The sequence below is a fragment of the Mesoplodon bidens genome (assembly GCF_964165515.1).
Source record: "Mesoplodon bidens genome assembly, chromosome: 6".
In the NCBI taxonomy this organism is placed as follows: Eukaryota; Metazoa; Chordata; class Mammalia; order Artiodactyla; family Ziphiidae; genus Mesoplodon; species Mesoplodon bidens.
Genome location: NC_138162.1, coordinates 3224324 through 3250343, shown reverse-complemented (window position 1 = coordinate 3250343; position 26020 = coordinate 3224324). Strand labels below are relative to the sequence as shown.

At 59.5% G+C, this 26020-nt stretch overlaps 1 protein-coding gene across 6 annotated transcripts in view; it reads right to left on the bottom strand.

Annotated features, from left to right (window-relative positions):
• Nucleotides 1–26020, bottom strand: part of COL5A1 (collagen type V alpha 1 chain) — a 160113-nt gene that overhangs the window by 66489 nt on the left and 67604 nt on the right. For 3 of the 6 annotated variants that reach the window (XM_081236132.1, XM_081236128.1, XM_081236127.1), the window contains exons 5-20: nucleotides 25838–25969; nucleotides 24492–24629; nucleotides 23488–23739; nucleotides 22313–22480; nucleotides 22127–22180; nucleotides 17487–17528; nucleotides 17232–17294; nucleotides 10758–10832; nucleotides 9799–9891; nucleotides 8223–8279; nucleotides 7326–7379; nucleotides 6932–6985; nucleotides 4482–4535; nucleotides 3099–3152; nucleotides 1854–1907; nucleotides 148–192 (exon numbers count right to left, since the gene is read on the bottom strand). In XM_081236132.1, coding sequence (XP_081092258.1) covers nucleotides 148–192; nucleotides 1854–1907; nucleotides 3099–3152; nucleotides 4482–4535; nucleotides 6932–6985; nucleotides 7326–7379; nucleotides 8223–8279; nucleotides 9799–9891; nucleotides 10758–10832; nucleotides 17232–17294; nucleotides 17487–17528; nucleotides 22127–22180; nucleotides 22313–22480; nucleotides 23488–23739; nucleotides 24492–24629; nucleotides 25838–25969 — 1389 coding nt within the window. The remainder of the gene's footprint in view (nucleotides 1–147; nucleotides 193–1853; nucleotides 1908–3098; nucleotides 3153–4481; nucleotides 4536–6931; nucleotides 6986–7325; nucleotides 7380–8222; nucleotides 8280–9798; nucleotides 9892–10757; nucleotides 10833–17231; nucleotides 17295–17486; nucleotides 17529–22126; nucleotides 22181–22312; nucleotides 22481–23487; nucleotides 23740–24491; nucleotides 24630–25837; nucleotides 25970–26020) is intronic. The other 3 variants (XM_081236130.1, XM_081236129.1, XM_081236131.1) reach the window with 3 other exon arrangements.

The following is a 26020-nucleotide window of genomic DNA, read 5'->3' as shown; positions in this document are numbered from 1 at the left end:
CACCTCACCCGTTCCTTTCCCGGGAGATCCCCAGATCTGTGTGTCTCAAGGTTGAGCCCCTCTCTAATCTATGCTCTGAGTCGATCCCTGATTCTGGCCAGAGCATCAAGGAGGAGACACAGAATCCCACCCAGTCAGTGGACTTACAGGCTCCCCGGGCAGCCCTCTGGGCCCGACTTCTCCATCGTCACCCTATGGGGGAGAAAAGAGGCAGGATTTTAAGGATAAGCCATAAAACCTGGACACGAGAGAGACAATTTCTCCTTCATCCGTGCAGGATTCTTTGGCCTGGGGCTGCTTCAGCATATACGCCAGTTACTAGTCCCTGTGCCAGCAGGAAAAGCCTGGAGTGTCCCCACTCCCAAAGGCTGCAGGTAAAAGGCGAGGTTTGGGGCTCAAAAACCACAGCCCCAATGAGGGGAAAGCCGGGCAGAAAAAAATCAATGGTTACCTGACAGGTAAAGATACAGATGAAAAAAAGATAAAAGATACAGATAAAAAAACAGAATGGCAGAAACTAGACAGAGATAGATGGTAGATAGGTAGAAAGAAAGCAAGATAGATAGATGATATATAGATAATAGATAAATAAATAGGTAGAGGCTAGATAAATAGGTAGGTAGGTAGCTTGATAAATAGATAATAGGTAGATAGATCATAGATAGATAGGTGATAGAGATAAATAGATATAGATAGATGATAGATAGATAGATAGATAGGTGATAGGTAGACAGAGACATGAATGATAGAAACTGGTGTAGGGAAGGATCCTGAGAGAATCACCAGATGCCCTGGGCCAACCCCAAGGGGCCCTAACATCTTAAACGCAGCCAGGGGAGCAAACCAGGATGAGTCTTTTCCTTCTGGCTCTACAAGGAAAGCTGCCTTAGCTTGCCTGGTGCACGACCAGGAGCTGCTTGTCCACACCCCGCTTCTCTCCATCAAGGCACTGCCCCCTCCTCCTTCCTTCACCACACACGTGCACACACCCTGTGCAGGCACGTGCACGCACACACACCCACACATGCACACAGACACACTGCAAATGCACGCACACATACCCACTCACAGTGCACGTGTACAAAGCCCTGCACACGCGTGCACACACACGCATGTGTGCACGCGCATGCACCTCCTCATTCCAGAAGCACAGACATCTAGGGGACCCCTCAACCCTCTCTCATCTTACAGTGGACGGTGCAGGCTGAGGCCCCAACAGGAGACAGTGCCCTGATGATGCCAGCCCAGGAGCTGTCAGGACAGGCATGTCCCAATTTCCCAGGTACTGGGGCTCCTAAACTTGTCCCCAAAATACCCCTAACGCCTGAAGAAATTGTCTAAGTGACGGGGGCTCATGGAGGGAGAGGGCCCGCAGGCTTCTCTGCCACAGGAGGGCTGGGCTTCCGTCTAAGGACATCGCTTAGTCTGCAGCCCCACCACGACGCACCTGACAGAACCCGGACTCGGGGCAGAGCCCACCTGAGCGCCCGACCTAGCCCGGGCCCCGGCCTTGGACGGCATCATCGCCCCTCGCTCTGTCACCCTGTCCCCACCTCCAGGGCCAAGGAAGGTCATCTTCTGGACTCTCTGCACCTCACGCCTCACCCCAGATCCCAAGCTCTGCCACTCGCTGCCTCTGTGTGCCCCTCACTCAGACACGGAGCTTATCGGCTCCCCCAACATCAAGGTCTGAGATCTGCTTCTACAGGAAGGAAGTCCTGTGTGGCCGTCTGTCCACCCCCATCCACTCCCCTCCCCCCGATGCAGGTGCCCATCACTGCTGCCAGCATCTTGTGCAGTTTTCACCGAGGAGACGGGCAGCAGGTGTGGCCCCCACACAGCAGGATACGTACCCTTTCTCCATCTTCCCCTGGAGGTCCCGGAGGGCCGGAAGGACCAGGGTCGCCCTGGGGAGCCAAGCAGGGTCAGCGTTAGGCAGGCGGGCAGACACGCACGGCCGTCTCAAGCCCCCCATTTCATCTTTCTCTGCTTCTGAGACTGAAAATCCCAACCCCCTCCCAAGACTTTCCCAGAGTCACAGAGGACCCCTTTGGAGACAGGGCCTCCTGGCGTGACGGGCTACAAAGCTGGCTGGCAGGACTCTCACCCCGGGACTCGGTGTCCTGGAGGAGGGTTGGCTGGACCGGCACCCAGGGACCGGCGGGCACCCCAGGACACCGAGGCAGGGTCTGAGCTGCACCCTACTGTCCTCTCCGTGTGAAGTAGGGGCACACCCCAGCCCCGCACCGCCCCCTGAAAGGGCCACCACTCTGGACTGTGAAGGTCAGCGCTGGTCCACCTGATACCCCTGCAGCTTCAGGCCTTGCACACCATCGGTGCTCAATACGTGCTCATCTGTCAGTCCCACAGACTGACCCTGCCCTCCGGTTTCCCCATGAGTGTCGGAGAACGTGGGCGAAGCAGCTTTGGCTAAGGCGCAAGAGCCACTTCTCAGGGCGGCAGAGACATGATGGGTGACCCTTATGACAAAATCAACAGCATGTGTGTGTGTGCATGTGTGTTCACGTGCACACATGCGTGTGCCTGCATGCCCAGGATATGCCAAAACATGAAAGAGGCATCATCTACATCAAAGAAAGCAGGTAAGGGCGGCAAAGAGCATCTCATGGGGACACGTGGGACTGGGCGAGATGACAGGCGGGCCCCCAGCTGCAGCGTGCACCCCGACCCCCATCCACAGGTAGTCACGTGGGACCAGCCCACCTCCCGGAGTCGCCCCTTTAATGGTGAGAAGGGTCCTCGGGTCCCAAAAGGGCAGCCGCTGGGCTTCCTGAAGGTGTGTTGGGCCCCTTAACAGAGTGGGTTTCCCACGGGAGCTCCACGTTCCCTGCCTCATCCCCTCGAGGGGGCCACTGGCTCTTTCGCCAACAGCTGCGAGTGCGAAATCGGCTCTCCTTGGGCTGACCTTCCATCCCCAGGGATGTCACGCCCACGTCCAAGTCCACTGCCACAGCCCCATGAGGCTCATCAGCGACCACTTTGGAATCGAGTGCCCAGCCCCCCAGGAAGCCTAAGGCTGCCCAGAAGAGCCTCCCGACAGCACCTCCCCCAGCAGCTCCCGGAGAGGAAACACTCACCCGGTGGCCCTTCTCTCCCGGCAGCCCAGCCAGGCCATCAAAGCCGCGGTCACCCTGCGAGGAGGAGAGAGGGCAGCTCAGCCCACGCCACGTGGCCCCACGTGGCCGCTCCGCCCGCCTCGGGCCACAGTCTACGCAGCGCCTGTGCACCTGGGGCCCCAGGACCCTGTGGTGGGGCCCCTGGCCGCCACCCCATCACACATTCCACAGCCTTGGGTCCATATTCCCAACGCTTTTCCCCAAAACACCAACAAAGGCTGCCAACAGAGAGATGACCTCTGTCCCAGAGCCACAGACAGCGGCCTGGAGGGTCCTGAGACCTCAGTGTTTGGGGTGATGGCTGCAAAGTCGGAGTGTATGTGTGTGTGTGTGAGTGTGCGCGCACCTGCTGTCTGCCTGTGTCTCTTATCACAACACCCTCGGGGCTCAGAGTGCCCCCCGCACACAGCGGGTGCGCCTACCCATCTGGCGGATGGCCCAGCTCCACCCACCCTCGGGCACCCCAGCTCCCCGGCCAGCCCTCCTTTTGCCACCCAGGTGGCCTCCTGGAGTCCAGCTCCCCACCTCATGGGTGTTGCAAGCCATGTGGGATTGAAGTCAAGAGAAGGCTAGCTCAGGCTTGAATACTTTTGTTGTTGAAAGAAGACCATAATCTACCGGGACAGATTCAGGAACCTTCTCCTCTGTCACCGCACGTCCCTGAAAACCAGGGCCGCTCGTTCGCTCAGCACCCACAGGATCACCCGAGGGCCGATCCACGCCAGTTACTGGGGGAGCAGGTGCACTGCCCCGGGGTGGGTTTGGGGACCCCTGAGAACAGCTGCTGTCCCCACTGTGGGCCCCTGGCTGGAGAAAGTCAGCACTTCCTCCAGCACCTTGTACGGGTTTGGTTGGACAAACGCTTCCAGGGCCGAGAAGGAAGCGTGGACCAAGAACAGCGGGAGTTTCATCCCAGATTCGGGGACAAAGGGATGGGCGCACTGAACCTCCGCAGCCGGGAGGGGTGAGGCTTCCCTGGGTTCCAGCGGCCGCCCCCGGGGCACACGCACAGGCCTCAGCTCCACAGTCACCCACACGCAGTCTCCTCGCTCCCTGCAACTCCGAAGAGCTCAGACACCCCAAATCTAGGCAAGAGGACTTCCTGCCCCGTGGACTTGTGAGAAACCCATGAAATTCTCCCCACCAACCCCTGCCTTTGCGTCAACGTGCCAGAGGAGCTGATCCAAACTGAACCTTCCAACCCCCCAGGTCCCACTCCCGGATGAGAGCAGATGTCCGAGTCACCACGTGTCGTCATAACCACATCCGTCACATAAGCACGTGCCGATGCCATGGTGACGCTGACCGAGGAACGGGCACCAGGAGGCGGTGAGCAGCACCTACCTTGGGGCCAGTCTGTCCAGGCATCCCTCTTGCTCCGTCGCTGCCAGCTCGCCCCTGGAACGGAGTGGGGCAAACTGTCAGTACCAAGGAGTGGCCGGCTTACCGAGACCTCTGAGCGGAGGCTTCCTGTGACGCCAAGCAGGGGTTTCCACAGCCCCGGGGGGCAGGCTGGCCCAGAGGACCCCAGTCCGGAGCCCCGGCTGCCGTACGCAGGTTCTGGTCTTTCCGAGCCTCGCCATCCTGAACCTTGGGGCGGGGCTAATGCGCTTGCCCCTCTGTGTTGGTGAGGACGTGGTATGCACGAGACGGTGTGACGGGGGGCGACCGAGGGGCCGTGTGGGTCCGTGGGACCCGCTTCACAACCCAGGAGAGAGCCCGCCTCTGACATCTGCACATGTCCTGTCCACCAGCTGACATCAAGGGAAAGCCCAGAGAGCCACAGGGCGAGAGAAAGCATCTGGTTAGTGCGATGGAGGAGGAGGAAAGTGAGGCCCAGAGGGATGGGCTGGCTCTCGAAGGCCATGCAGCTGCCCCCAGGCAGGGTCTGGACTGTGAGTTCGACCCTCCGTGCCTGGGGGCCACTCCCATGGCCATTCCTTCCAGCCAGGGCAGCAGGCTCACGGTCCCCACCTGGGGCTGGAGGACAGGGCCCGGACCTACCAGGGTCCCCGATAAAGGCCGCAGTCCCCCAGGAGAGCCTGCCAGGCGTGAGGCCACCTAGATGGGGGCGGGGACCAAGGCAGATGTCCACTCGCTGAAAAGGAGTGTCAGGCAGCTGAGCGTAAAGCCCTGGCCTGGATCAACAGCACCTCCTCTCCAGGCCACACGTGCCTGATCCAAGAGGCCTCGCCAGGGGCACTGGGGCTACGCCGACAGGCAGAAAGGCCTCACAGCACAACCAGGACAGGGAGGGCAGCACGAAAGTGGCGAGGGTCTGGGGGGACCACCAGGAAGCGGCCTGCGCACCCCAGGTGAAAGGTTACAAGGAACCGCCAGGGATGAAAAGCCATCTCGGAACATGCACCCGAGCAATGCAGCTCCAGGCGGAACTCAGACACGATCCCGTGCACAGAGGGGCCGACCGGGAGCCTCTCCTCAAACTCCCAAACGCTTTCAGAAATCAAGAGGAATTTGTCAGAAGAGTTGACAGGATTTCACTGCAGGACGCTGCGGACAAATGGCCGGATGCTTCTCTCACACTGACGGGCTCCGCGCTGCACAAAGAACTAAAGGGACAGCCCGCCATGCGGCCTTGAGCCCCTCCCGCCGTCCCCTCCTCTCCAGCCTCATTCCTCCAGCACATGCATATCCACGGCCCTGATGCCAGTGGTCCCTGCCACGAGTCACCCTACGAACCATCGCTGGCATCTTTCCCTTTTCAGTTTTCACCTCGCCCTGACCGAGAAACCATTTCCACTGAAACTTGACAATAAGTGTTTACAGAGATACAAAAGACCCTCAAAGAAATAAAATGCTTTTCAGAACCAGATCCAAGATAAACCACCCCACTGTCTACCAAGAACCACTGAATTCCGGCATCAGTGGCCCTTTTAGAATCATCCGTGCACCCCTCTGCCTCGTGCCTGGGTCCCCTCCACGATCTGTGAACCTGCAGCCTTGAGGGGCCAGCATGAGACAGCCGTGCCTGAATGCTGATCACTCCATCACTCGCCTTGTCACTACAACTAACTCCCGGGACAGAGGCCCTGTAACCACTAAGGAATTATTCGTTTCTGCCTCGTGTACTTTGCAGCTAAAGCAGGAACTGGCAGCTCAGTGGCCACCCACCATTCCCTGCAGGGGTTCATCTAGGTATAAATACAACACAAGGACGAGTAATTTTTTCATTCAGTAGAAAGATTCACTCGATGAAACGATCCACTGGTTAGAGTCTGATGTGGGTTAAGTAGGATTTCCCGAGCTCGCCTGGATGGTGTTCATTAGTTTATATTAAGTTATAAATGCACATTCTCTGTCAGTAGCCACGGTCGTATGGAAGCAAAGCAGTTCCATCCACTAAAATTACAACCCAAACAGAGAATCCAGGAGTCTAGGAGCACAGGTAAGGTGCCGGGGGGCCCGAGCAGCCGGCCGGCCATTTCCCCCAAACCAAAGCCATTTCTGGAGAATTGAAGCTGCCCCCAGAGAAAGGACCCCTGATCATTTTGTCTTTTCCAAACTTGCTCCCAAAGCGCCTGGGAAGTTGCTTTAATTGAACATGTTTGTTAAACTACGTTCACATGCTTGGGACACAGGCTGGGGGCAGGGGCGGGGGAGCTCGCTGCCCCCGTGGAACGGGACCCACCCAGCCTTGGACACAGACACGCCCTCTGAAGGGCTGGGAGCAGCTGGGCCAAGCCTAGCCGGCAAGACGCAGCATGATCGGGGCAAACGCACCGCAGATTCCCGCCCCATCCATGGCCCAGCCGCCGTCGCTGAGAACGACTCACCCTTCTTCCAGGTTTTCCTGATGGGCCAGGTGGGCCCTGCAAACCCCGGGGACCCTGTCGGGAATCAGAGGACAAAGGTCAGTAGCGTGCCTGTTTTTCAGAGGGAAAAAGCAAAGCCTGGTCCCCGTGCTCGTCCACCTGGCCCGTGGCTACTGTTCCAGCTGCCAGCACGTGGGCAACAGCAGGACAGGGTGCAGGACCCACTGCCCTGAGTGAGGGTGGGGACCGAAAACAGCCAGCTCGGTCCCCTGCTGCAGACACCACTGCTGTTCTGCATCCAGCTTTGCATCGGGTGATGGCAACTCCCGCTACTTCCTTGACGAAATGCAGCATCGGGGGCACCGCCTTCCGGGGGGCACCCCTTCAGACGGAGGAAGGTGAGGGGGGTACGTACCTGAGGCCCCATGTCTCCCGGCTCGCCCTTCAGACCTCCGCTCCCGGGAGGGCCCTGGGGAGACACGTCTGGTTAGGGGATACCCGGCAGGTACAGGCTGTAGGGGTGACTGGGGAAGGGCCGGGAAGCAGAAGGGACATAGGACTGGCCTGTGGGCAGGGCTCCCACAGAGCCCGGCCGGCTGCCTTGGACAGAACCCGAGGGACAAGCAGTAACTTTTCCTTGTTTGCATCTCTACCCAGGTCTGAGGGAAATCCTGGACAGTGGCGCGCACGAGGGCTACGAGTTCAAACACGCTTGCTTCTCTCCAGGATGGATCTGACCACGATCTGTCACAGCCCGTAGCCCAGGGCCGTGTGTGGACATCCTCGCCCACTGCAGGGCAAGATCCCCAGATGCTGGGAGGGCACCGACGCAGACCTGGGGCCAGGGGCCAGGCCCACCCCACATGGGGAATGGGGATGGGGGCACCGTGCGCTTCAATCCTCTGGTTCCTTGCAAGCTTCAAGGGCCACGCACACCCCCAGGGGCCCCCTTCACTGCCCCGAGAGTGCCTGGCTGCCCGAGGCTCGTGCAGCAGGGGCCGGGCAGGGGGCTGGAATTGGGGTCTGCCCCACACTGAGGTGGTCTCGACTAAAAAGAGGGATGGCAGCCTCAAAAGAAAGAGGCTTGGAGCCGCCAGGGTCACGAGGTAAAGTCGTAGCCGGTGCAAGTGGGAGGGCTTCCCACCCCCAGGGCACCACAGGCCCCACCTGCCCAGGCCCCTCCTGCCCCAAGGTCCCAGTGATGTAAAGTGTGCTCTGACCTGGATAAGCTGGGAGCCTGATGGGCTGGTGGGGGGGAAGGGAAGGCACCCCACCCCCCCAGGCTCCCCCAGGCTCCCCCATGATTACTTACCATGGGGCCGGGTCTCCCAGTAAGACCCATTGGGCCAGCCGGCCCCCTCAACGCCAGCTGCAAGGGAAAACGGGACACACTGAGAAATGGCTGGTTTACCTGTACCGACAGGTGAGACGTGCCAGGTGGGAAGGGGGGCCGATATCAGAGGCCAAGGACAGGAGCCTCTGGGGGAGTAGGTCACATGGACCCCCAGACCCACTTTCTCCGATCCTCTGGGCTCCCGGCGACACCCACAAACGGAGCGGCAGAGGTGGGGTGGGAACCAGCTGGGTGCCCACTCCCCGCTTCGGGGATGGGCGCTCCACCCACGTGGGCGCTCAGAGCCTCTTGCTGACTGCTTTCTTCTCCCCAGCCGGCCTCGCACAGGCAGGGCCTGCCCTCAGCCCTGCACCCTGCAGAGTAAGCTTGAAGAGCAGCCCCGCTTCCGGGCTGGGTTAGGGTTCCACAGGAGGCACTTCCAGCGACCGGGGAGGTATCGGGGAGCCCTCCTAGGGTGAACGAAGTCATGCCCAGAAGAGGCAGCCAGGCAGCCTTGGCCACCCAGGGCCCCACCTAGATACCTGTCCAGGTGGCTCCATGCCTCCCAGCTGCCACCACACAGTTCAACCTGCTTTCTTAAATGGCTTCCTCCACGCCACTCTGAGACTGTTTCCCCTGCATGATGCCATTTTAATTCTGGAAGATTTTGTGTTATAAAATCTTCTCGGGAGCCCATCGCCCACTTGACTTCAGTCAAAACACACACATATTCAAAGGCCAGCCAGGCCGGCCTGTCAATAAATCCGGTGGCAGGTGACGGGGTTTGTTACCCGCTGATTATATCACCCGGCAATTTGTTCCATAGCAGTGACTCAGTACCCGCCACCCTGTAATTCACCATCCACACGTTCTGATCATTGGCATCTGTCTGCTGCGCCAGAGCTACATAAATGTTGCCAAACAAGGGACTACTTAGCAACTTATTGCAATGCCCCATCACGGGCACTCCACTGAAGGGTCACCCACCCCACCGGGTGGCATTTGCTCTTATCACAGGCAGTCAGCAACCGGGAGCCTCGTCAATTAAAAACAAAATTCACTAATCAGCTCATTTGCCAAGAGCAGAGCAGTAATGGGGCAAGTGCTCCTCGGGACCCCCAGGCTGAGCAAGGGGCTTTGGGGCCCACGGGCTCTCTCCCCGGGGCGTCGGGCTCGGCCCAGCCCATCATAGGGAGCCCCTTCCAGGAGTACATGGCGGGGGGGTGTCTCCATCCGCAGAGCCCAGGGGAGGGCAGCAGACGGCTGAAGCTGGGCGCACGGGGTCAGCAGGTGCCAGAGGGGCTTAGCAGCCAAGTCCTCATCCAGGAACCTGGACCCTCGGTGTGGGCAAGGAACCCCTAAGAAACCTCCCCCACCTTTCCTGGTGCTCACCCGGGTCCCCCAAATGCACAGGGATGACTGGATCCCCGCAGGCTCCTGACTCTTGGGCAAGCACACCCAAGTTGGCCAGAGGCACTTCCCCTCCAAGCTGGGCTCCGAGCCCCATGGGGCCGGGCTCTGTCCCCGCAGCCCCCCGGCCCCAGGCACCACTCACCCGGGCCTGCTGGAGGATGGCTTGAGCTTGGGACTCCTGGACTGAGACCATGGGTCCTTTGGAGCCTGCATCGCCGCCCCCTCCGAACCGGAACTGTAGGTGTAAGACTGGGGTCACCAAAGGCACACCGACATGGTGCCCGCTCTGGACCCCAGGGCTGAGGCGGTGCCCATCGGCCTCTCTGGCAACAGCAGAGCCTTGGAGAGTCTGGACGGGCAGCTTCCAGCCCCCGTCCCCGTCTCGGTCACACCACCCAACTCTGCTAGCACAGAGCTGCTCCAGCCCCGCCGGCCAATTTCAGCCCTGGGGCCACCCGGAGAGCCTCCCTGCAGCCGGGAAGCCCTTTCTGGCACCTGCGGCATCCCACCTGAGACCCCACGGCCCTGACTTATTTAAAGGAAGAGCCCAGGGCCCAGTGCAAACCCCGCACTGAGGCCCAGCAGGGAGGCGACAGGTCCACGCAGGGTCTCCTGAGCTGCACCCAGCCTCCCGGGTACACGGGCTCACAGAGGAACTGACATGGGCCCAGACCAGCTCTCCACACACTCGCCCTCCTGGCCTGGGCTCTCCGTGAGGACCCGCAAAGTCATGAGCAGGTCAAGTTCAAGGTGGGACCGACCGGCTGGCACGGGGGTCCAAGTGGAGAGGGCAGGTGTGTGGTGATGGAAGCAGACACCACACAGCTTCCCGCAGAGCTGGACTCCGTTCCCTTCGGAGGGGCCAGCCCTGGACGCCGGCAGAGGTGGAGCCCTTGACCCCGGTGTCCACCCTGCCGTGTCAGCAGAACGGCCCCAAGGAGCCTGTTTCTACAAGACAGTCGGCCCAGGTTGGAGCTAGTCTTCGGCCCGGTGATCGACGCCCCTCGGAAACAGCCCAGGGCCCCACCCCCCCCATCGCACCTGGGGCCCCGAGCCCACCCACACGGCCGCCACCCCCAGCCCCCAAGTAAGGACACTCACAGGCAGCATGAGCATGGTTCCAGGAGGGCCGGGCAGCCCGTCAGCCCCAGGAAGGCCTGGGCGTCCAGGGGGACCCTGTGGACAGAGGGGCCAGGAGAGTGGGTCAGCGCACAGGGTGGAGCTGGGCTGGGACGAGGTGACGGGGTGGAGTCAGCGCCCGCAGGAAACGCAGGACCCCGGGAAAGGGATGTGCAGCCCCCAAGCCCAGAGGAGGGGGCTTCGCTGTGGGCTGACGAGCACAGGGAGGAGGAGGGAGGGAGGCCTGAGCGGATCCAGAGGAATCAGAGACAGAAAGGCTGGAGCCTGCCATGGCGGCGGTGGGTGGAGGGCAGGGGCCACACCGTGGGAGGTGGTTGGGGGCAGGTGCTGGGGCTTCCACGACCACAGGAATAACCCCAGGAACGTCCCTGCCAGGTGTCCCACCTGGGCGGGGCAGCCCAAGGACACCTGCGCTGGCTGCTCAGAGGGCCAGCTGGTCCGTGGTCAGCGAGGGGCCCCTCCTCACGCGCCCTCGGCTCTGCGGGTGGAGCAGAGGGCAGACGGACAGCATCCACTTGTCTGGACAGACGTGCAGGACCGGAGTCGCCCCAGTGCTCTCAAGCACTTCAAGGCCCCACCTCTGCACAAACATCCTACCTCCAGCTCATCCTAACAGCAGCCCACCCCACCCCGCCCCCCGTCGACAGAGTCTCTAATTGATTCTGGCCCAAGTCAGGCTTACGTGAATGTCACACGAATAATACAGCTTATTGACAAAAAAGCGTTTTATCGCTCAGCTTTTCACTAACGCAGGCACACTCCCAACCAGCTTGCGGGGGACGAGGTCTGTCTGCAGACGGATGAAGCTTAGCTCCCCCTCCTCAGTGAAAGAGACCACCATCGGCCCCACGGCGAGGGATGCTGGGTCCAGCCCTCGAACCGAGTGTGCAAACACCACCACAGCACGATGCTCCCAGCTCAGACACAGACTGACTCCCCGGCCCAGAAGACCAAGTACCCGGGGGGTCCATCCCGGAATGACCCAGAAGGGTGTGTCCTGCCTGGGCCAGAACTAACACCGTCTTTTCTTCAGTGGTTATGTTTACTCCAGGGCCGATCCCCGTTCTTGTGAAACGTGGTATAACACAGATTCACACAAAGGGAAAAGTGAAAGTTCCCTCTCGTTCCTCCCGAAGTAAGTAGGGCTAAAACCCTGTATGTGCCCAGAGAGGCCAGAAGCACAGGCACCGAACACCCGATGTGTATCACGTCCGTCAGTCTAGGGGTCCGTGGCCAGGGAGGTGGTTTTCCTCCTTTTTCACAAGATCATCTTGTCCATATTGTTCCGCAATTGGCCCTTTTCCTCTGCTGCACATCGTGGCCTATTTATGAGCTTGGCCTCGTTCATTTTAATGGCCACACGTCACAGACTCATCATTTATTTAATCCGTCCCCCTCGGATGCACGTGTAGGTCATTTCCAGTTTTCAGTAGGACACAGGCTGCCGTGATGAGTCTTCAGGCATCTTTCTTTCTTTTTAATTTTGTTCTGGCCATGCTGCGTGGCATGCGGGATTTAAGTTCCCCGACCAGGGATCGAACCCGGGCTCGTGGCAGTGAGAGCGTGGGGTCCTAACCACTGGACAACCGGGGAATTCCCAGGCAACTTTCTTAGGTAGGTCCTCAGAAGCAGAACTGCTGAGTCAAAGGATTCCCGTTCCCCTTTTTGCTAATGGATACAGCCCAATGGTCCTTGCCTGCCATTTCAGAAAAAAAAAAAAAATTCTCAGAAAGTAAAACTTGCTTAAAAAAGAAAAATCCAGGGCTTCCCTGGTGGCACAGTGGTTGAGAGTCCGCCTGCCGATGCAGGGGACACGGGTTCGAGCCCCGGTCCGGGAGGCTCCCACATGCCGTGGAGCGGCTGGGCCCGTGAGCCGTGGCCGCTGAGCCTGCGCGACCGGAGCCTGTGCTCCGCAATGGGAGAGGCCACAACAGTGAGAGGCCGGCGTACCACAAAAAAAAAAAAAAAAGAAAAATCCAGAACGTGTTTTGCCACCCAGATTTCCTCCTGGAAATCCAGTGCTGATAGCTGTTCACAGCTGAGCTTTCTGCTGCTGAGTCGATCCCAAATCAAGCCCCCAATTCAAAGCTTAGGGTCCGTGTCTCCCAGGGACAAGATGCCGTCCATGTGGTGTCCACGTGATGAGCACGTGCGTACATGCGTGCGTGTGTGTGTGTGTGTGTGTGTGTGTGTGTAGCACTGGAAACCAGGAAGCATGCTGGGGCGGCCCCTCATCCACTGTTTCCACTTTCAAAGACCCTCCTCCTGCTCTTTCTAAGCCATGGAGGGTGAAAATTCAACCTCAGGGGCCCAAAAGCTATTTTCACCCTGAGCTGGCATGCTTCAGTTACACCCAGAGTGATTCCCAAGAGCGTATGCATAGATGCACAAGGAAAATCTAGAAACCCTGTGAGAAAGAGAAGGTTCGCGGGAGAAAACCACCCCGTGAATCCTTCTGACACTTTAAAATCTGATGTGAGTCCCCCGTGTCCCCTCGCCCGCACCTGTATTTACCGTGGCTTGAAAAAATCGTCAGCCGAGCTTTGCCAAGCACTGAGGTCTGTAACTCAGACTTTGTCCCCTGAGCCAAAAGATGGGGCTACATCACAGCCGCCTTCCCACCCTTCAGGACACTGAACGCAGGCTAATGACGTGGCCCACTCTGTCCACGGCCTGTCAGACATGGGGCGTGCTCCAGCCACCAGGCTCAAGGCGAAATAAGAAAAATCACCTGGCCTTTGTGTGTTTTCTGATCAGTGGCCTAAGTTGGTCAAACGGAAATGTTTTAAAGCACTGGCACCACAGGGCTGGTCACACGTAGACCAGGTAGAGAAACAAGGCACCCCTTCCACGGTTAACAGAGGGTTTTCCTGAGGCCGTCCTGGCGTCACTCTGGCACGGAGATGAGGGGACAGACAGCTCAGACCCTCTGAAAGTGGCTACAGACTCAGGCCCCAGGCTGAACCCAGTAGCCTGGGGCTCAGGACCAGCTGCAAAGCCGCGCTGCCTCTCATAATAAAAGCAGCAGGGGCGGGGAGGGAGCTGCAAAGACCAGGGGAGTCTTTATGCTGAGCTATTTTTGCTTTTGCTCTTAGAAAGACCCAGAAAAGGAGAGGAACATGCACCAATCCTCAGATCCTCAATATCAGTGGTTTGCTTTTTTTTTTTTTTTCAGGTCAGCTCCTGTGCAGTTACAGCTTGAGAGAGGCCAGAGAAGTTCTTAGGGGTCAGCGCTTGCTCTAGATCTGAAACTGGTTATACCTGCGGCCGGGGCCAGAGCCCTGGGGGAAGCTGGCACCATGCACGCTCCCACCCCACCAGGAGCCTCAGCTGGCCCTGCAGCAGGAGGGGGCCGGGAAGTCCCAGCGGAGCTCACTGAGGTCTTCTGAGCCTGGGAAGCCCTACATGCCTGGAGGGAGGCGCTGAGGTGTTTCTATCGATACTTTCAGCCTTGTCCCAGCTCAAAAGGTCCCCCCCACCATGTGCTCCCTCATTGATAGCACCGGACGGGGGACGACCAGGTCACAGAGAGGACTTGGCCCCAACACACCCAGGGAAGGCCCGTGTTACTGTGGCTTGTGGCCAGGACATCACAGAGATACCTGGCTGTGTGGAACAGGTGAGTAACCAGGTGTCCCAGATTGGACGGCCCCATAAAAGATGTCCTGGGCACACAGGGGCACTGGAAGGCGGAGCCGCCTGTCCTGTCCCCAGAAAAGCACGTGAGGCCAAGCAGGTGACGGGGACCAGGATATAGCATCCCAAAACATGTCACTTCGGCATAAGGATTATTTTGTGCTGAAGGCAACTGGGAATCAGCAGGTGCAGGAAGAGTCCCCTGCCCTCCCCGCATCACTCGGCAAGCAAGGCACACATTTCCCTTTGTGCAGGTGGCCTGAATTCACTCCCACCCCCACCTGTACCAGGACAAAGGGAGGAACCCTTATCACTGGAGACAGACAGTGGGCACTCAGACAAGTCTGCATAAACAGACCTTACTGAAACAAGCCTTATCTTCCATTAGTGTCCCCCATGTATTCTGCAGTCACTTCTCCGTAGTTTATTGCTTTTTGTTAAAATGGTATATAAGTTCCCAAGTCTAACCACTTCTCTGGGTTTTTTCTTCTTTTTCATGAAGCCTCACGTAAAATTAAAAATATTAATAAACTCATTTGCCTTTTCTCCTGTTAATGTCTTTGGTCAGTTTAATTTGCAGGTCCCACTGACAAAACCTAAGAGGGTAAAGCTTTTTCCTCTCCTACACAGGAATTCTGAGGTCATGCTACCAGCAAGCGGCACTGCAGGATCCTGACTCTGCATCCAATGTTCTTTCACAGCTAATTAGCAGACAACCAGGAGATCTGGGCATTGAGAGGGATGCTGAGCTGTGAGCAGGGACAGTTCCTGGACAAGCTGGTAAAGCAGGGCCCAGAGGGTGAGCAGTGCTCAGCTCCTGGAATCAGCCCCTCTCCCTGGGAAGGGCCGTGGAAAGGTCAACGGGCTGCAGGTTTCCCCTCCAATTCCAGGGACAGCAGGCTCTAGAGCAGGTGATTCCTCTGCCTCCCTAACCCCAGTCCCTTTCTCCTGGACCCTAACTTGAACTCAAGAGAGACCAGCTCTAAAAGCACCGGGATTCCGCTGTCAGGTGCCTTGGCTCTTCCAACTCTCAGGTCTCAGCACACAAAGCACCAGCAGGGTCGCTGCCTCTGGCCCTGACCCAGGTTCACTCCAGAGGCAGGGACCAAGTGGGGAGGAGTGACCCTCTGGTTCGTGAGCATTTAGATCCTCAGTGCTAGACCAGTGCCCAGCACTGTGGACACTCAGTGAATATCTGTGCTGGACGGACAGACGGACAGATGCTTGGAGCAACACTGAGGCTGACGGGAGATGTCAGTCAGTATCTGTGCGCCCTGTGGACGGCGACCTTCCCTACGTCTAAGAGAGAAGATGTCTGCTATGGCAGGCCGTCCTCTCTCACTGACATCTGGACTCAGTCACACCCCTGGGTCCATCTGAGGATGGCTCTGTGGGGGGACACGGCTGTCACCCCTCCATCCACTCCACTCCACTGGAGTGAGCTGGGTTAGAGACTGCAGCCCCTGGGGCAGAACTTGACTGGTGTGGGTTCAGGGGTGGGGAGAGGACAGGCCCCTCACTTGCTTGTCTGGAATTTCAACGGTGGCAGAGGCGGGAGCGGCATGGGAAGTATGGGAAGGCCAAGCATGTCACAGGCCAGCCACGGAGCAAGGCCCACCTACTCTGCCCCCAAAGCCACTGGCCACAGGGAAGCAACATGGCGGAGAATCCTGTTTGGTGCCCAGTCTGATCTGGCTGCCCTCAGAGGTCACGCAGCCGCCTGCTTTGTCTGCGGCCATCACCTCACATCACCCCGAGCATCACCCCAAAGCCCCCAGCACCTGACAGCCAAACGCTCCCTTGGAAGCAGACCCCAGCCGCCTTTCCTCAGGACCAGACCCAGGCACTGTCCACCCCAAAACCGTGAGGTCTTTGCTCTGGGCAGTGTGCCAGGCGCTGGGGATGAAGGTCTGTTAGGATGCACACACGCCCCCAGTGTCTCTCATCTACAACTACACCCAATTATAGCTCTCAGTCTGATTGTGCTCACATCGATATTCATTAGACCAGCAGGAAAAACAAAAAGAAAAAAATGTCAAGCTGGACGAGAACTCACAGGGCAGCAGTACCCCCAAACGCCCACTAGGAGTCGGAACGAAACTGCCACGAACTGGGCTCAGCCTGCATCTCTCCGGCAGCCACCCAGGGCGACCCAGGGATGGTCCCTTTGACCAGTGTGACCCCCCAGATGTGTCCCTTTGCCCAGGGAGACCCCAGGATGGTCCCTTTGACCAGGGCGACCACAGGATGTGTCCCTTTGGTCAGAGTGACCCCAGGACGGTCCCTTTGGCTAGGGTGACCCCAAGATGGTCTCTCTGACCCAGAGCAAGTTTTCTGTGTCTGTTGCTAGACTTCCAACAAGGAAGCTGGAGCAAGGGGGTCTTAAGGCCAATGAAGTTCTTGTAGTGAGGGGGGATAATTCGGATCCTGTGGGATGCCCAGGCAGCACCAGAGCTCTTTGGCCACTGCAGCTGTTGTTATTGCTACCCTAATGCAGGGCCGCCACTGTGAGCTGGCCCCTGGAACCCGCCGGGGGACGCACAGCCCGGCTGAGGCTCACTCTTGCAGGGGTCTCCTGCCTCCAGCTCAGGGCCAGGCAACAGTCGGCCCCCTAAACATCTGAAGAGAGTAGACGCACTAAGGGGTGGCGTGAGATGCAAGGGGACAGGGCAATTTGGGGAAGGACGTCAGTGTACTGTGGTCACCCACACAGGTGAGGTCAAGGCTGCTCCCCGAGCAGGGAGGATGCCTGGACGAGGCCACAGAGCCCGTGATCCGAGGGGACTGAGCCGCCCTTACCCTTTCTCCTGGGTCACCCACTTGGCCAGTGGGACCCATCGTTCCTGGAGGTCCTGGGAGACCCTAGAATTAAAAATAAAATCAGGCAGAGTTAAAGATGCAGCCACAGGGCGGTTCCCGCCTGGCCAGGAGAGGGGTCGAGAAAGTGCTGGTCCCAGGGCGTTTACCCCTCTTTTCCATCTGGGAGCTTTAAGGGGTCTCCCTCCACCCCCGAGCGCCTCCCGCAAGTCACGGGAAATAAAATGGGACACTCACCGCGGGGCCTTCGGGGCCGGGTGGCCCCTCCAGGAGCATGCCCTGGAAGAGACAGGGAGAGCGTGAGACCCCAGGACCCCTTCCCTCCATCCCCAGACCCCGAGTGGGCCCGGCCCCTAGCAGACCCCAGTCCTGAGGAAGCCCTCCATGCTGGGTGGACCAGAGGACCACAGTCTCGGGCCTCTGGGTCTGCACCCTGCGTCCTGGGAGGGGTCCCGAGCAGCAGCCTCTGGAATGGGGGTCACGGTGACCGTCCTTTGAGCGTTTTCAGGGCGGCCACAAACCAGACATCAACCAACAGGCTTCCCTCAAGAACAGCTTCCAGAGGAGAGAGGGGGACCAGGACTCCCCGGCCACACCTCTGGCCCTCCTGTGCCCAGGGGTCAGTGCCCAGGCAGGCCCTGGTGACGGCGGCCTGAGGGAGCCATGGACCCCAGGACCAGGGCCCAGTGAGGGTGGAGAGACGACCACCCGGTGGACTCAGGGAGGACAAGAGGAAAGGGCACCACAGGCTGAGGTCCCCACCTAGAGACCCGTTAGGCCCGACTGCTAGACAAGCCACGCTGGGGTCTCCAGCCCCCTCCTCCCTCCACATGGGAAACACAGCCAAGTCCACTGGACACTCAGCTGCCCTCCTCCTCTAGCCCCTCACCCGGCTGAGCCGAGGTTCATGCTGTCTCTGGCCCCCAGGCCTCACTGTCTTTCCCCCCAAATGGGGACAAGGCCTCCTGCCCGCCCTGTCAGCCTGGGCCCTAGAGTCGGCACGGGCAGCGGAGGGGAGACCAGGCTGCAGGTCTCTGTGGACAGAGCTCCCGGCCCGGGGACTCCTGCTCTCGGGCCTCGGCTTCAGCCACCTTCCCAGCGCGGGCCTCCTCTCTACCCCTGTCCAGTCAACACCAAGGTCAGACAGGCCCCAGCGTCCTCTGTGTTCCATGCCCACTTCAGGGGTCAGGGGCAACGCATGGCCTTCCACGGAGGGAAGGACCCCTGGCCCCTGCAAGGGTCTGCATGCTGAGAACACCGTGGTGGATCGTTTCTGGGGGTCCTGGGACCCAGTGGGTTCTGTCCGGCTCGGCTGGGCAGGCTTCAGCCTCACGCGGGGCGCCTGGCTGCTGTGGACCCCTCCTCCCGGTGAATTCCTGCGACGGCCGCGACAGCAGTGAGGGGGCTGGACATACTGGGCCCCCGGTGGCAGACCTGCCTCCTGTTTCCCTGGAACAAAGCAGGTTCGGGCTGCTTCTCTCTGAGGCTGATCAATGCTGCTGCGCCCTGGGCTTTTCTTTGAAAGTGAACAGTCCTCTTTGGAAACCTGGGATTGCCTCCTAGGAGTAAGAGGGTGTGTCCAGGACAGGCACCAGGTCAGCACAGGTGTCGGACACCCCCCAGTGGGGGGCATCCAGGCCAGGGGCTGCAGGTCCCCTCCAAGCCCCTCCCCCTCCCCACCAGGGCTCCCCAGTCGCTGGGAGGATGCACCCGGTGTTTACACAGATGTGTACTCAGAGAAATGTTTGTACACGAGATGTACACAGAAAGTTCTTCCAAACGGCCTCATCAGCCCCACTTTCCTGTCTCCTCCTCTGACAAAGGCAGCTGAGGAAGCTCAGAACTGAGCTAGGATTAAGAGAGAAACCCCTGGCTGCCACGGACCCTGCAGGGCTGCAGCTGTCTTCCCGGACACACAACCGCTGTTCTCAGGGAGTGGGGGCCACGGTGCGTGGGCTCTCACGGGAGGATCAGTCCAGGTCGGCCCGGAAAGGGCCGGAGGCCCTGGATGGATGAGCCCCGTGGAGGGGTGCTGGCGCTTTCCCAGGTACAGTGAAGCGATGGACCCCTGGCCGCCACCCCAACGAGAAGTGCTCCCAAGACATGGGAAGCCATGGCCTTCCTTCACTGGCCCCGCTCCACACCCCACCAGGGTGGAAGGTCTCAGCCTCAGCTGAGAACTCGAAACAATCCTTAACGAGGGTCCATTCATCTGCTACATAGCACAGACCAAGAAAACCTTCCTTAAGCCACAGTAGAAGGTAGACATGCCTGTTACGGGCCTTCACCAGATGATACAGGACATTGAATCTGGAGATGCCTGGTTCCCTGAGGTCCCAGGGCAGCCAGGAGCACCAGATCTGATTGGCCTGAATCCGCTCAGCTGAGGGACACCTGTCCTGTCAAGGAGCCGCTGGTGTTGCCGACCCATGACAGAGGGTACCAGGTCTGAGTGGGAAACAGCCCCTGTGTCCCTGGGATGGATGGATGGAAAGAGAAGGAGCTGGTGCCCAGAGCCCCAGGGACAGTGAGCCACACTCCCCAGAGGGAGGTCGCTGGGGCAGGCTGGGGAGAGGAAACAGCCACCCAACTTTCACGGGCCATGACGCCTGCACAGCCAAGGCAAGACCACGTGGGCTGTGGTCCAGGACTCGGCCATCCGTTTATAGGGAGCTAAGACTCTGAGGACATCTGGTGATGCTCCAGGTTGAGAAATTACACCTGTTTCCATGATGTCTCCAGGCAGACTGGCCTTGGCTCCTCGGACACTCCAAACAGGCTGGGGGCTGGGCGGGAGCAAACGCTGGGGCCAGAGGGGAGGGCATCCTTCCCTAACTGCATCCCGATGGCTCATTTCTCCCCGAACAGAGATGAAATGCATTTTCTGGAGACATGCTATTTGTGTTGGGCCGCTTCTATTTTCTCAGCCTGCTCCCCCGGCCCACCCGCACCGGTGGAGCCTGGTGGAGCCTGGCAACTGGACACCTCATCCACTCTCACCCGCCTCCACCTGGACCTGGGATGCTATGGCTCTCACACAGGGGCAGCCCGGTCTGGGGGACGTGTGAGTAGGAAGCTCGTCCTGACCGAGGTGCCGGCCAGGACTTCCCAGAGCCAGGACCAAACCCAGGACTCCACAGAGCCTGGCCCCCACGTGCCCGAGGGTTCCGCTCTTCCCAGGCAGGATGCCCCTTTCACCAAAGCGATGGGGACACCACGGAAGGCACCTGAGTCAGCGGCAAGTCCACTGGGGACCAAGGCCATCTGGACCATGGTCTGCACACAGCTGGACCACAGGCAAGTCACGCTGGGTGTGGCCCACCTTCTGACACAACCCCTCAAGGACTGGAGCGGGTCCCTGGCAGCCCCGTGTCTTGAGGCGGCACCACTGGCCGCACTGCTCTTCCCCGAGGGTCGCCTTCCTCCCTGAGTCTGGACTTGGTGTGAGGACTTTACATGTCGCCGAGCAAGGGGCCACCTGGTGCTGGTGGACCCCTTCGGCCCCTCTGCCCACTTCCTCTGCATCCCCATCTTTCGGCCCCAGACAAGCACTGACTCCCTTGGACCCTTGGGGAGCACCGGAAAAGGAATGTTCTCAGCCCGAGAAGAGGATGTGTGTGCCCAGTGGCCACAGCCCAGTGGGAGTGGATGTGCCCACCCCTGGGACAGGCCTGGGGGGCGGGGCAGGGAGCACAGAGCAGGACAGTCATCTAGTCCCCCCGTCCTGATGCCCCAGCCACGGGCTTCAGGTGCCTCTAAGGGGGATGAGGTTCCAAAAGAACCTTCCCAGTCCCACGGGAGGATGGGGGTCACTTCAGTTCTCTGTCCCAGAAGCCCCAAGATCGGAAGCGTCCTGGAGCCTCCATGTCGGGCAACCAAGTTCTGGCAGTAAAGCAAGCTGGAGGCTGGCCCCAGCCTCACAAGCTGTCGAGTGCAGGACGCTGGCCTCCTCCCTCTGGCTCTTGGAAGATGTGGCAGGGGTGGACCTTGGCAGTCAGCCCCTCCCCACTCTTAGAGCTGCTTCCCAGCCCATGATGCCAGGCCCACCGCGTGCAGCTGAAGGGCACCCCTCCCCCACCTGGCTGATCACCTGGCACCTCGCCTGTCCTGGCTCAGGGCCTGGACCTCGGCAGCCCAAAGGCCACAGGGTAGACCCTGGTGCTCCCGGCCAGGCACGGCTCCCTGAGGGCAGGACATGCCAACACAGAGTGGGGCCCCCGCCAACACCCACCGACCCACGAGGTGCACATGGGACCTCTTCCCTATGATCCCAAGGTTAAGACGTTCTCAACAGTCATTTTGTTTAACCCGCCCCCAGCCTGGCACAGTGCAGTTTCACTCAGTGGGAGTTTCAGTGCAGAGCTGTTTTATTAAATCCCCTTGGCGTGGCTGACAACCAGGCTTCCCTGTTTCACCAGCTGCAGCCACATGGCTGCACAGCCCGCGTGAAGAGCTGGGTCCGCGGCTAACGCTCCCTGCTCCAGACCGGCCGCTCCTGGTCCACACTCAGCCTGCTAACCACCCGCTCTGCCCTCCAGGGGAGCTCCCTCCTTCCCAGAAGCCGAGTCTTTTTATCAAGGAGAAATCAACACACAGTGATGTGCCCGGATCTTAAGCGTGTGGCACAAAGGGTCCTGACCCATTCGAATCCCAGGCAGCCACCACCTCATTCGAGGTCCAGAACCTTAACCCTGCCCAGGCGCTTTTCGAAGCAGCGTGTGGCATCCACGAGGTCACGTAGCTCCTCGTGGTAGCCCCAGGCATAGAGGCGCAGGGGTCCCCGCAGGTCCAGCCACATCCTACCTAACCCGCCACGTGCCCCAAGCTTCGACCCACCACCCCGCCGGTTGCGGGGAGACAATAAGAAAGTGTCTTACTGGTTCGACGATGGCAGGTTCTCCCTTTTGACCTTTCTCGCCCCGTGGTCCGATCTGAGGTTTGTAAGATGCAGAGAGAGGAGAGGGAGAACAGGAAGAAGGCACAGATTACACCAAATCCACACGGCTGATGAAGTAGGGGGTCCCCCCCAAGGGCCCGGGGAGGCACCCTCCCTAGCCACTCACCCCTTCGTAGATGGTGTCCTGGTTGGCGGGCATGCCCGGCCCGATCTCCGACGGGGAGATGGTAGGGTCGTAGTAAGGGTCGTAGTAGTTCTCGTCCAGGTTCTTGATGGTTTCTTCTGTGAACTCTCCCTCCAAGTCGTCCATGCCCCCCTCCGGAGGCAGATCCGGCTGAGAGGGAAGGCAGCAGGGGTCACCCAGAGGAAGCCAGGTAACGGACACGCACAGGCCCCCAGCCCCGGGACTCCAAGCACCGTGGCATCCGAGGTCACAGAACACAGGTAGCCTGGGGGTTCACTTGCTGGGAGTCATCATCTCCCTCTCACGATGGGGAAACTCACCCCAAAGCCCCCAAGACCCCGTGGCAAATCAGGGCTGCAGAACGATGGGCATGCGGCACCAGTCTGCACCGGTACTTGGGGAACCTGGGGCCGCCAGGGGCTCCACCCAAGGCCCAGGGTCTCGGGGTAACAAGCCCCTAATCCCATGCCCGCTGCCAGAGGGGTGTGGACCCATCAGAACCCCGTGTGTCGGCTCTGTGGCCGTCAAGAATGCAGCATCACACGATGGCTGTTTGTAAGCATATTCCCTATGGACCAGGGCTGACCTCAACTCCTCTCCAACCTGAAGACGTGGCAACAGCCCCAAGAGGTGGGCAACGCCGGTGCCAGGTTGTTGTAAATGAGATCACTGATTTTGAGACAGGGGATATCACTTTCCAAGGTCACTGGCAGAGATTTCAAGTCAGGTCTGCCTGATGGGAAAGCCCATGGTCCTACCCGGCCTCATGTCTGGTCTGCTGGTCCAGACCCCCAGCTCATGTACCTGTCTGGCCTGCCCTCACCCGGGCCACAGACAGGAACATGTCTGTCAGCACGCATGTCCTCATCCATCTCCACCGAACCCCAAGAGACCTGGAGGGCGGGGCTCATTCCACCCATTTTGCTGATGAAAAACTGACAACACTGAGATCCAGCCAGCAAGTCAGTGACTGAAAACTCACCGGGCATCCTCGGCGATCATTTAAAACGGCCTGGCTGCAAAGGGCTGCAGGGCCAGTTGTGGTGGGCAGGGGGAGGGCAGCTACCCCAGGACAGCAAGGTGAGGAGTGGAGAAGGAAGAGCCCGGGGTCCAGCCCCCTCCCCTGGACCAAGCCCACTCGTTGGGAAGGCAATTACGTTAGAGGCATTGGAGGTGAGCACCGTGCTAGTGGGAACTTCGGCCCGGGCGCCCAGGTCGGGGGACAGGTCGGGGTTCTCGTCAGGGTTCTCGATGCCTTCGCCGTAGTTGAGGTCCTCGTAAGGGGGTGGGGTGTAGTAGTCCTCGCTGGGCACGTAGTCGTAGTCCCCGATGCCGGGGTCCTCCTCCCTCCCGGCCCCCTCGCTGGTGCCGGGCACCGGAGGGGCTTCCGTGGGGGGCTGGGTCAGCTCCTGGGAGCCGGGCAGAGACACACAGGGTTAGGGGGGCGGCCAGCGCAGCGAGGACCGGGTCGGGGGTTTCCTCTGCGGCTTGAGAGGGAGGCTGACCTATCAACCAACCGGCCCCTGTGGATCGGGGCACAGGGGCCCCCTCGGTCCGGGGGAGACATCCCAGCCCGCGGAAGTGCTGTGCACGACTAAACCCTGCAATCATGCACTTGGACAGGGTGAACAATATCTCAGATTTTTAAAAAAAAAATTTTTTTTAATTCTTTTTATATATCATTTTTTTAATTAAAAATTTTTTTTTTAATTTTTAAAAAAAATATAGATAAAGTAAGAGAACAGGGAATTCCCTGGCGGTCCAGTGGTTAGGACTCCACGTTCTCACTGCAGAGGGCCTGGGTTCAATCCCTGGTTGGGTAACTAAGATCCTGCAAGCCACATGGTGACCAAAAACAAGTGAGAGAACATTCCAGACTCTTAGAGCCATATGGGCCAGTGTCCCGGCCACCCGTTGGGGAGGGGACTGGATTCCATCACATCCATGTCCCCTGGTGTCCCCTGCACCACGGAAAGCTCTCTGCCCTACACTCCCCGTGAGGACAAAGCACATACGGTCCCTGGTCCCCCACTTCCCTGCCAAGCTCCCGCCCACCATCCCTGCTCTCCACGCATCCCCAAATGGTCCCCATGCTCGCCACGGACCCCCCGTCCCCCCCGCCAACCACGGCCTCCAGGGACCAGCAGCCACCCGGCCAGACCTCAGCCACCTCCGTGGTCTCTCGAGCAGCTTCCACTGGTGTCTTGGTCGGGGTGGTCTCCTTGCCCACGTCGTCCGTGTCCTCGTAGTAGGGGTACTCGTAGTAATAGGTGTCTCCTTCACCCTCTCCTTCAGGGTACTGAGAGCAAATAGGGCCACGTGAGGAGGGCGCGGGCCCCCCACCCCGAGATGCCAGCCTGCCATCTCCCTCCCTCGCGGGCTCAACTGGGAAGATCGGACCCCCAAAAAGTTGTGCCCAGCTCCAGGCACCAACCCCGTGGGCCCTGAAAGGAGTCCTGCCCCACCATCCCCTGGGGGAACAGAGCCAGCCCCATGAGGAGTCCAGGGAAGGAAACAGGGACCCCCGGTGGCCTTCAAAGAGAGACGAGCCCTAAAAGGTCCAAATGCTCTGACCCTTTGGCACCCGAGGGCCAGGACAACCAGCCAAACCAAGGGCCCTCCCCGACCTTCACCGAAGGCCCAGGCCTCACGGGAGGGACTTCACAGTGACAGAGACGGTCTCACCCTCAGACCCATTTCTGTATTGGGCATGGGGAGGCTGAGGCGTGGCCAGGAGGCCTCGGCTGCAGCAACCCAGCTGGGAGCACTGCCCGCCCTGTTCTCCGGGTGTCAAAGACATGCCTAGCCCAGGACTCCGCAGCTTCATGGGGTCCCCCCTCCTTCTCTTCTGACTCCTCGTGAAAGAAGGGAAGCTCAGAGAAAAAATAAAGAGCAGGATTGAATTTTACTTAAAAGAAACAGGAATCCAATCTGCGCAGGGGATGGGAGAGGATTTTCATTTGGAAATGGTACAAAGAATTGCAAATCAAATTAACCGAGGTGCTGCTGGGGCGTGAGGGCGGGTGGATGGGAAAGGCTGACCCACAGACACGGGTCATGGTCAGAGGACGAAGGCACTGGATACGCTCCTGAAGCTCTCGGGCCGAGGCTGCCCCTCAGAGTCGCTGCCGCCCTAGGGGTCAGAGGACCACCATGCTGCTCCGTCAACCCTGCGCCCCTCCTGTCTGGCAAAAAGCTCCAGACAGCCTGCTGGGGGCACCTGTGGCGTTCCCGCTCACAGCGCCCCACCCAGGTGTAGGTCCAGAGGGCGCATGGCTCTCTTCACCCAGAGACTTGTGTGAAAGATTCTTTACGAACATCCTGTTTGACTCAATGGCTTTGGGAGCACAGAACCCTTCGTAAAGTGAGTCAGGAGTCCACCTGGCCCCGGGGATCAATTACAGTCTCACCCAGTGGGTTTCCTTAAAACGGGAGTCCCACAGCTTCTGTGTCCCTCCACGTCCACCACCCCCAGACAGTCTGCCCACGGCTCCCACCAGGACTTACATATTCATCTGGATTGGGGTCCTGAGACTGGGGCTTGTCAGGGACCGCAGTGTCACAGTCAGGGCTGTAGTGTTCGCAGTAATCATAAGCTGCCCGGTGGTCTGAGACGAAGAGCAGCTGCTGGATGTCTCCCTGGAAAAGGACGACAGCCCTGAACAGGGAGCACAGAGGGCACCCACGTGG